This window comes from Hypanus sabinus, chromosome 8, assembly GCF_030144855.1.
Source record: "Hypanus sabinus isolate sHypSab1 chromosome 8, sHypSab1.hap1, whole genome shotgun sequence".
NCBI classification, from domain to species: domain Eukaryota; kingdom Metazoa; phylum Chordata; class Chondrichthyes; order Myliobatiformes; family Dasyatidae; genus Hypanus; species Hypanus sabinus.
The window spans coordinates 152038875-152047761 of NC_082713.1; the positions used below are offsets into that span (position 1 = coordinate 152038875).

Below are 8887 nucleotides of genomic sequence, written 5' to 3' on the forward strand. Positions count from 1 at the left end.
TCAAGACAAGATAAGTACTTATATGTAATCAAACTCTTGGATATTTAATTATCATTTTGCTATTGCTCTGAGTTATTATTACTCAATATAACTATAGAATAATGAATGATTCCAAATACTTGGGCATCTCGTGTTTCGAATTGGAACAAATTGTTGAGAAAAAAGGAACAAAGCATATTGCATTACGTCTTAACTTTAGATTCGAAATGTGGATTAAGTTTTGACTATGCATGTGAAATCAATAATATATTAACCAGCAGACACAAAAAACTTTTTTCAATTTTTGTCTTTCTCCCAACAAACTTCTTTTTTAAAATTGTTATCTACAGGTGCCTGTGTATTTATTTATCTAATTGGATCAAAGTACTCAGGGATCACTTTCAAGGTATGATACTTAAATTATGAAACAACTACCCTAGTTCAGATATTAGGACCATAATGCATTTTATGAAAAAAATTAAGAGCTGCTTTGTTGTATATGCATTATTCCAATACTGGATATTTTCTATATCCTTTAATAATTAAGGTTAGCTACTGACAGCAACTTTGGCAGTAGTTGGAGTCAGGTCACTCCTGTCAGGTCAGTGCTTTCATTCTTTGGTGCTGTGGCAACCTACCTGAGATAAACAACTCAGAACCCAGCAAGAAGCAAGTTAGGATGCGGCCAAGACCAGGGCTTGAATCCAAGTCTTTCGCTCTTCCATTCGACCACCTTAGTAATGCAAATAATGTGTACTGCATGACTATTACCTAGACCATCTGGTCAGATCAGGAAATGAAGATAAAAGATTGATTTAAATTACATTTACTGTTTTGTTTTCTTTATTTTAGGTGAATTTCTTGTTATGGGCTGGAGCCTTCAGTAATTATGAAAGATTGGTACTTCCAGAAAACTAACCATATAAATGATGTTAAGAATGAAGGTACCTAGCTTCGCAGATTAATATTATGGAAAAGCATTAAAAATAACACCGTAAGCAAACAATATAAAATGGAAATAGGAAATTAATGGTACTACTAGGGAAAATAAATGTTTGACAGGTGCATTTAACTAGAAATTTGAAAAAAGAATGGGAAGCATTTTGAAGGAAAGGAAAGGTAACTTAAGAAAATATAAACAAGATACATTGAAATAAGAAAATGCGATGGTATTAAGGAACAAATGGAAATAAAAGTGAATTGCTGATGTAATAAGGCAATCTGAAAATGTCAGACAAAATCTAAATCATGAACAGATTGAAAAGCAAAACGGAAAATGTGTAAGGCATGAGATCATTAAACAATCTCATGGTTGCAGTCTCTGGGAAATGTAAGAATAGAGAATGAAAAGTCTAAGAAATTTCTAGTCAGAGATCATTAATTATATGGCTCTGTAAGTGATACCAGTTCAATTAGTTTCACAATTGTTAATACATACACAACATCTATAAGCAATTTTACATTTTTCTCTCTGATTTTTCCAACGTTAAATTATTTTATATTAATGTACAGGACACTTACAAAGAATGTTACAACATTGAAAAATTAAGGACAATAAAGTGCACAGGAATTCTTTGGTATTACGCCTTCGATCCATCTTGTGGTTCCCATCAATCATTCACGTATTCAGTCAGATGTTATCTCTTTTAAACTTATTACAAAGAATCGTAATGTTGAAATTCTGTGCATATTTGCAAAAATAATTATCGTCTACTTCAAGAAAAAGCAGCTGGACTTATGCGAATTGATAACTATAATATGATATACATTTTATTTCCAAAATGTTGATGAGATCCCACACATTTTACTGGATGCAGTTTTACTTCAATTCACATACATTCCACCCCTCCCCCCCCAACACTAAGGAAATGGTATAAGCCATATCACCTTTTTGAGAGAAAATGATAATAGAACAATATCACAGTTGAAACACGAAAGACTGAACTGAACAATGAGGAGGAAAATATTGTAAACAATATGCAACCATAGAACAAATTTCTCACAGATTGCGCAAGGTTTGAAACCAACTCGTTCTGCTGTGGATATGACCACGGTCTAAAAATATAGAAACAGACATCAACCATGTTGCATAAATGTAATTACGCGGCAGGCTTAACCACTTGGGCAGGGTGCCTGTACCTGGTACAAGTTTAGATCCAGTGTTGATTTAAAGGAAAAGTTGAGGAAACTAATCTGTACATAATCAAACATTAACCCGGTCGGTCATGCATACCCGCCAGTCAACTGATGAAGGTACTGTCACTTTTAATTAAGTCAAATCATTTAAACATGTTCTGTCTGGTGTGCATTCATGAATGCAAAAGACCTTTTTTTTTCCAAAAAGTATAAAAGTCAATATATATTCTAAAACTGTAATTTATGATTTATGGGTTGGTTATTTCAAAAACAAACGTGTAAATGAATGTGCAGATGGCATGATAATAATACCAATTTCCACAGAAACTGTATTGAAATACCTTGAACATTAAGACAGAGATAGCAGAAATAAATTAAAGACCATTCTGTGAAAGGTTGATGATCGTTTCTTTGCAAATCGCCCTCGCCAGAACACCAAAAGGGGCCCAGTGCCGCAGACCACGACAATTACTGTTCCGTCTGTTGCTTGATAAAATTAGGGTAACTTCCGTCGATGAAGTCTCAGAAACATACAGCACTAGCGCTCATATAACGCAGTAAGGTTCCCTTGGTAACCTGGATTTTCGACAGTAAAGGATGTTGGTGCTGAAACAACGTCTTAGCTCCCTGTTGGAGAAGATGCAGATAAATGGATTGACTCCAGCTTGGGCAAAAGTCATCCAGACAGCAGCCGTCATGTAACCACGTGGAACAGCGGGACCTTTCACAAAGACGCGCCAGTAGCAAGCCACTAGATATGGGCACCAGAGAGCTACGAAGAAAAAGGTAATCAGGTAGAACATCCTGCCAATTCTTTTCTCCGTTTTGAACTCGTCCATGACTAGCAGCCTCCTCCTCATGCCCTGGCCCTGAGGATTTTGTCTGATTCCCAACAGAGTGGGTGGGGTTGGGCCTCGGCCAAAGCCAGCGATCCAGTTGGCGGCCGCTTGTCCGTTGGCCCCGGGTCCGTGGAAAGTCCAGTTCTGGCTCACTGCCGGCACCAGTTGGACGGGCTTCATCTTGCGCCGGTCATACACAAAGAAGATCAACTTCAGATACACGATGTGAGTGGCCAGGACGATTACTACGAACATGAGCATGAAGCCCAGCGAGTCGTTGACTTTGAAGTACCTGTGCTCAAAGATACACTGCTCTTCCTCCCTGATGAAGGTGTAAGTGCCCACGTCGAAGACGGGAGGGAAAGCCATAGCCACCGATAGGGTCCACACCATACAGATGATGGCCAAACAAGTCCAGAAAGTCAGCCGCTTAGAGTAGAAACGGTGGTGGGCGATGGCGATGTAGCGGGTGACACTCACGCAGAAGAGCATGAAGACGGCGTGGAAGCAGGAGAGGACCCCGACGAAGGCGATCACTTTGCAGCTCAGGGTCCCGTAGGACCAGGAGGAGCCGTTTTTTACCGAGAGGAACACAAAAGGGAAGCACACCGCCGAACGGATGATATCAGATGAGCAGAGATCCAGCAAGAAGTAGTAAGGAGCCCGGTGTAGGGTCTTGTCTTTAACCAGCAGGAAGGAGATGAGGAGGTTGCCCAGCACGCCGACTCCAATGATGAATCCCAGCGATGTCAGCTTGAAGAACGTCGCCAGGGGAGACACATTCTGCATTAGGTTCTCGCTGCTCCCAGTACCCGCATGGCTGTAGTTCGCCATAGATCCAGACAGTGGGAATCTGGCAACAGCCTCAACCACGGCAGTGAAGTGTCATGATGGAAGGAGAGCGCCGGTATATAAAAAAAATCCAGTCTCCCACCCCTCCCGTCTAGCTCGTCTGTGTAAATAGATAGAGGTGGAAAAAAATCCAGAGCTGGCGTGTCCGGCCCTACCCGGGCGTCACTCTCATTAAAGGCATCTATAAAATCCACCCGGTCCCGGGTAATTATTTACGGCGAGGAGCCTATAAAATGAATCATCATATATTTCAAAAAGCAGCCTCTTATTTCTGTGGAAAGATGCACAGCAAACTGACAATTAACATTTTCAAGCATGATTTCATCGACATTTTCCGTGTCTTGAGCAGAAATACATTTATTCAGGAAGATGGAAAAGCACGTACCTGTGTTGTTTTTTCCCTCTCTCTCTCTCTCTCTCTCTCTCTCTCTCTCTGTAGGGCTGGCTGTGGTGTCACAAGGAGTTGCTGTCTCCTGCTGTCAGTAGCTTGCTGGGAGTGAATGGATTGCAAGTGGCTGAGACGGAGACTGCGCACCGAGCCTATTTGTAATCCCTGCCGCGTCTTCTGCTGTCGCATCTCCTCCTTCCACACACACACACACACAGAGCAAAGGGAAAGGCGCTTAAATGTAACACGTCCGCTCCATCGGGAACGCGATTAACGCTAATTTATGTTACTCCAACCCAGCCAGACGTTGCAAAGCTTTACATTACGGCCGAGCCTGGTGAAGGTAACCTCTGGCACACGCTGCATTGTCAAATAGATTTATTTCGCCACTTCGTAGTTGCTACATATTCTATTGACAAACTTACATCCCTGTAACAATTAGCTTTTAATACGTATTTTCATTAATTATATTCAAATACGAAATGTGTGTTTGGCTGCACATACTCATTCATCACTACTTAACACTTGTGAACCGCCTTTTGGAAGGCAAATGGTGATTACTGACTCGGTGTTACTTTACAATTTTGGACCGCACTTTGTTTTTCTACGTATAATCGAGAACGTTATTTTCTGAAGTTAGTTAGGATAGTTTAGATTAACTACAAAACTGCATAGCAAGCAGCTTTGACTTAATGACCTGATATACCATTTATTTTATTTAACTAGGTTTATAAACTTGGAGTATATGATTCGTCAGTATTATTGAATTTCCCATTGTGTCTGGTGAGTTCAAAGTAAATTTAAAGTACATGTATGTCACCATATACAACTCTGAGATTCATTTTCCCATGGGCATACTCAATAAATCAATTGGATAACCATAACAGAATCAATTAAAGACCACCCAACTTGGGTGTTCAATTAGAGTGAAGACAACAATATATGCAAATACAAAAACAAACAATAAACAAACTATAAATATTAAGATCATGCGATAGAGTCCTTGAAAGTGAGTGCATTGCTGTAGGAACATTTCAATGATAGAGCAAGTTGAGTGGTTCAGGAGCCTGATGGATGAGTGATAGAAACTGTTCCTGAGCCTGGCTTTGGGGGTGCCCTGAGGTTCCTGTTCCTTCTCCCAGATGCGCCAGTGAGACGAGAGCATGACCTGGGTGGAGGGGGTCCAATGATGGTGGATGTTGCTTTCCCACGACAGTGTTTCGTGTAGATGTGCTCAATGGTTGGGAGGGTGTTACTTTTGATGAACTGGACCTCATACAGTACTGCAGAATATAGGACAGAGGAACACAAGAAAAGCCATGGTTGTACTCATGTTTAACTTCTTTTGGGGTCTCTTTCTTCCCTTAGGACAATCAGGGTCCCAGAGTTCACTCAATTTCTGACTGTTAGCTCAGCTTTTGTGTTGTTAACTTTATTTAATTTTAAGTTTTCATATTTGATTGTTATCATTGTTAATGTAAATGACAATTCACTGTAAATTCCATGTCCACATGATAAACAAATTGGAATCTTGAATCGAGTGGGGACTTCAATTTCCATTGAAACAGCTGAATCAAGAGAATACATTGTAACAGATTAAATCATTTGAGTCTATCACTGCAATTGTGTCATTTTGCTTTGAAAAAGCATTGCAAATTGATCAGGCGAGAATGACAATGTTGGACAATCAATTCAAGGGCTTGCCTTGTCTCTTTGCCAGGTGTCTCTTGGAGTGAGCACAGTTTAGTGTACCTCAGTGACAATTAGAATTTATGTAAAAGCAAATCTGTGAACAGGAAGCTGGAGAACCCCATGAGGGGCACCTCTCATGTAATACCATGTCTCTGAGGGAGAATATTTTGCCCTGAAAATTCCAGGGTCATCTGAGATGACAACAGGTGTGGGGGAAGACTAATTCTGACTGGAGATCCACGACCAGTGGTGTTTCACAAGGATTGGTGCCGTGGCCATAAACGTATTAGATTCTGCTGATGCTGGAAATCTAGAGTAGCACACACGAAATGCTGGGGGAAACTCAGCAGGTCAAGCAGCATCCATGGAGTAGAATAAACTGTCTATGTTTTGGGGCACAACTCTTCATCAGGTCCTGGGACCTCTGTTTGTGATGGTTTGGGTGAAAATGTAGAGGGTTGGATTAATAAGTTTGTGGATGAATCTAAGATTGTGGAGTTGTGGATAGTGCCAAGGACTATCAAAGTATACAGCATGATATAGACCTGTTACAAATGTGGGCAGAAAAGTGGCAGATTAAGTTTAATCTAGGGAAGTGTGAAGTGTGGCACTTTGGGAAGTCAAATGAAAGGAGACAGTATACCCTTTCATAACATTGAGATACAGGGTGATTTTGGGTTCACGTCCAGACTTCACTGAAAGCGGCTATGAAATTTAATAAGGCATTACCTTACAATACAAGATTTCAATACAAGAGTAAGGAACTTATGCTACATGAACACAAAACTCTAGTCAGACTGCACTTGAGTATTGCATATAATTCTGCCTGCCCCATTATAAAAAGGATGTGGACACAGGAGAGAGTGCAGAAGAGGTGCTACTTTGATTAGAGAGTATGAACTTTCCTAGAGTATTTTCATATATATGTAAATAATATAGCCTAGACCTTAATCTCATCCTGATAACATGTAAAAAGAGACAGCTACACACACAAAATGCTGGTGGAACACAGCAGGCCAGGTAGCATCCATAGGGAGAAGCGATGTTGAACTTTCGGGCCAAGACCCTTCGTCAGGACTAACTGAAAGGAAAGATAGTAAGAGATTTGAAAGTAGAGGGGGGGAGGGGGAAATACAAAATGATAGGAGTAGACCGGAGGGGGTGGGATGAAGCTAAGAGCTGGAAGGTGATTGGCGAAAGTGATACAGAGCTGGAGAAGGGAAAGGATCATGGGACGGGAGGCCTCAGGAGAAAGAAAGTGGGGGGAAGCACCAGAGGGAGATGGAGAACAGGCAAACAACTAAATATGTCAGGGATGGGGTAAGAAGGGGAGGAGGGGCATTAACAGAAGTTAGAAAAGTCAATGTTCATGCCATCAGGTTGGAGGCTACCCAGCCGGTACATAAGGTGTTGTTCCTCCAACCTGAGTTTGGATTCATTTTGACAATAGAGGAGGCCATGGATAGACATATCAGAATGGGAATGGCAGTGTTCAAAATCGTGAGGTGATATGAAAATGAATGAGAGGTGCAAGGTTGACAAGCAGAGGAGACGCACGTACCCTGTGGTGTTTATGGGGTGAACTTTGTTTGGATCTGGAATCTAGTGCATAAAGGGCTGTAGCAGAGTGACTGACAACTGAAAAGGCTGGTAACTTCTTTCAACCATCTCCCTTTGCTGCACCACTCTATGATTTATGCACCTGCTCCTATTGAGCTCTGTCACTGGCGACCTCGAGAATGCTGATGGTCAGACTCTGTAATGAAAATGCCATTGGAAGTCAATGTGAGCCGGTTATGTTCTCTCTTGACAATGATCATCACCCGAAGCTTGTGTGGTTTCAACGTTACTTGTCACTTATTGGTCAGACCTTGGATGTTGTCCAAGAATTCTTGCATTCAGAATGCTTCATTTGCTTTGAAATTGAGAACGTAGCTGAAAACCGTCTTAGCATCAGCAAACAGCCCACTTCCAATCTCATAATAAATGGGAAGTGTGTTAATGAAACAGGTTGAATGTGTTTTCACCTATGCAAGGGCAACACAGGAATTTAAATTTGCTTACTTAGGTTGGAATGTAATTCATACTGCATATTATACCTATCCTTATGTTGTTGAATGCTTGTTGTGCTGGAGATTGTCCATTGTTCACACCCCAAGGAAGTGCAATGTCTGATATAGGTAGTTAATATTGGCATTACCTCACCTCTGGAATTTAGGCTTTGTCTCCCATGCGTTGATCAAGATTCTGAAGAAATACAGAAACAAATGGTTTAGATCAGATTGAAATTTGACTTTTTCTGGACATAGGGTGCTTTGATGATTTTCATATTTTTGGGTAGATGCCAATTTTGCGGGTAACTAAAGCTGCTTAATAAAAGCCATAGCTAGTTCTGGAGCAAGTATTCAGCACTACAGCCAGAATACCCTTGTATTTCAGGGTTAGTTAGTAAGTTGTGGGCATGCTGTCTTGGAGTTGGAAGTAAGGCAAAACCTGTATGCTTCCCCCAGCACTTCACGATATGTATTGATGTACATGCGTCAAATAAAGCTAATATTTAACATACATGAACCAATTAAATCAAACTTGGAATATTTTATCTGGAGCAACAGAGGCTGAGGCGCAACCTGATAGTACACAAGAACATAGGCAAAAATGGGGCAAACAGAGTCTCCCCCTCCCCCCAGTGTGAAAGTGTCGGAATCTGGAGGACATAAGAGGGAGAAAGTTTAAAAGGAGATTATGGAAGCAAGTTTTTGCTTAAAAACGGAGCATAGGTTGAGGGAAAATGGTGGAAGCAGTTATGATAGCAAAATTTAAGAGGCAATCAGACAGGAACAGAAACAAAAAAAAACCTACAGATGCTGGAAAAACACACACACACACACCCGCCCCCCGCCCCCCCCCCCCGGTCAGGCCAGGCAGCATCTATAGAAAAGAGTAAACAGCCAACTTTTTGGGACACGACCCTCCATCAGAACTGGAGAAAAAAGATGGGAAG

General features: G+C 41.1%; 1 protein-coding gene across 1 annotated transcript; it reads right to left on the bottom strand.

Annotated features, from left to right (window-relative positions):
* Nucleotides 1–2402: 2402 nt before the first annotated feature.
* Nucleotides 2403–3934, bottom strand: gpr85 (G protein-coupled receptor 85). The gene has a single exon (XM_059976577.1). The coding sequence runs from the start codon at nucleotides 3786–3788 to the stop codon at nucleotides 2661–2663; it is 1128 nt and encodes a 375-aa protein (XP_059832560.1). The 5' UTR covers nucleotides 3789–3934; the 3' UTR covers nucleotides 2403–2660.
* Nucleotides 3935–8887: the final 4953 nt, after the last annotated feature.

Bases quoted from the DNA above. Each gene is read 5' to 3' on its own strand.
- gpr85 (XM_059976577.1), bottom strand. From the start codon at position 3,788: ATGGCGAACTACAGCCATGCGGGTACTGGGAGCAGCGAGAACCTAATG.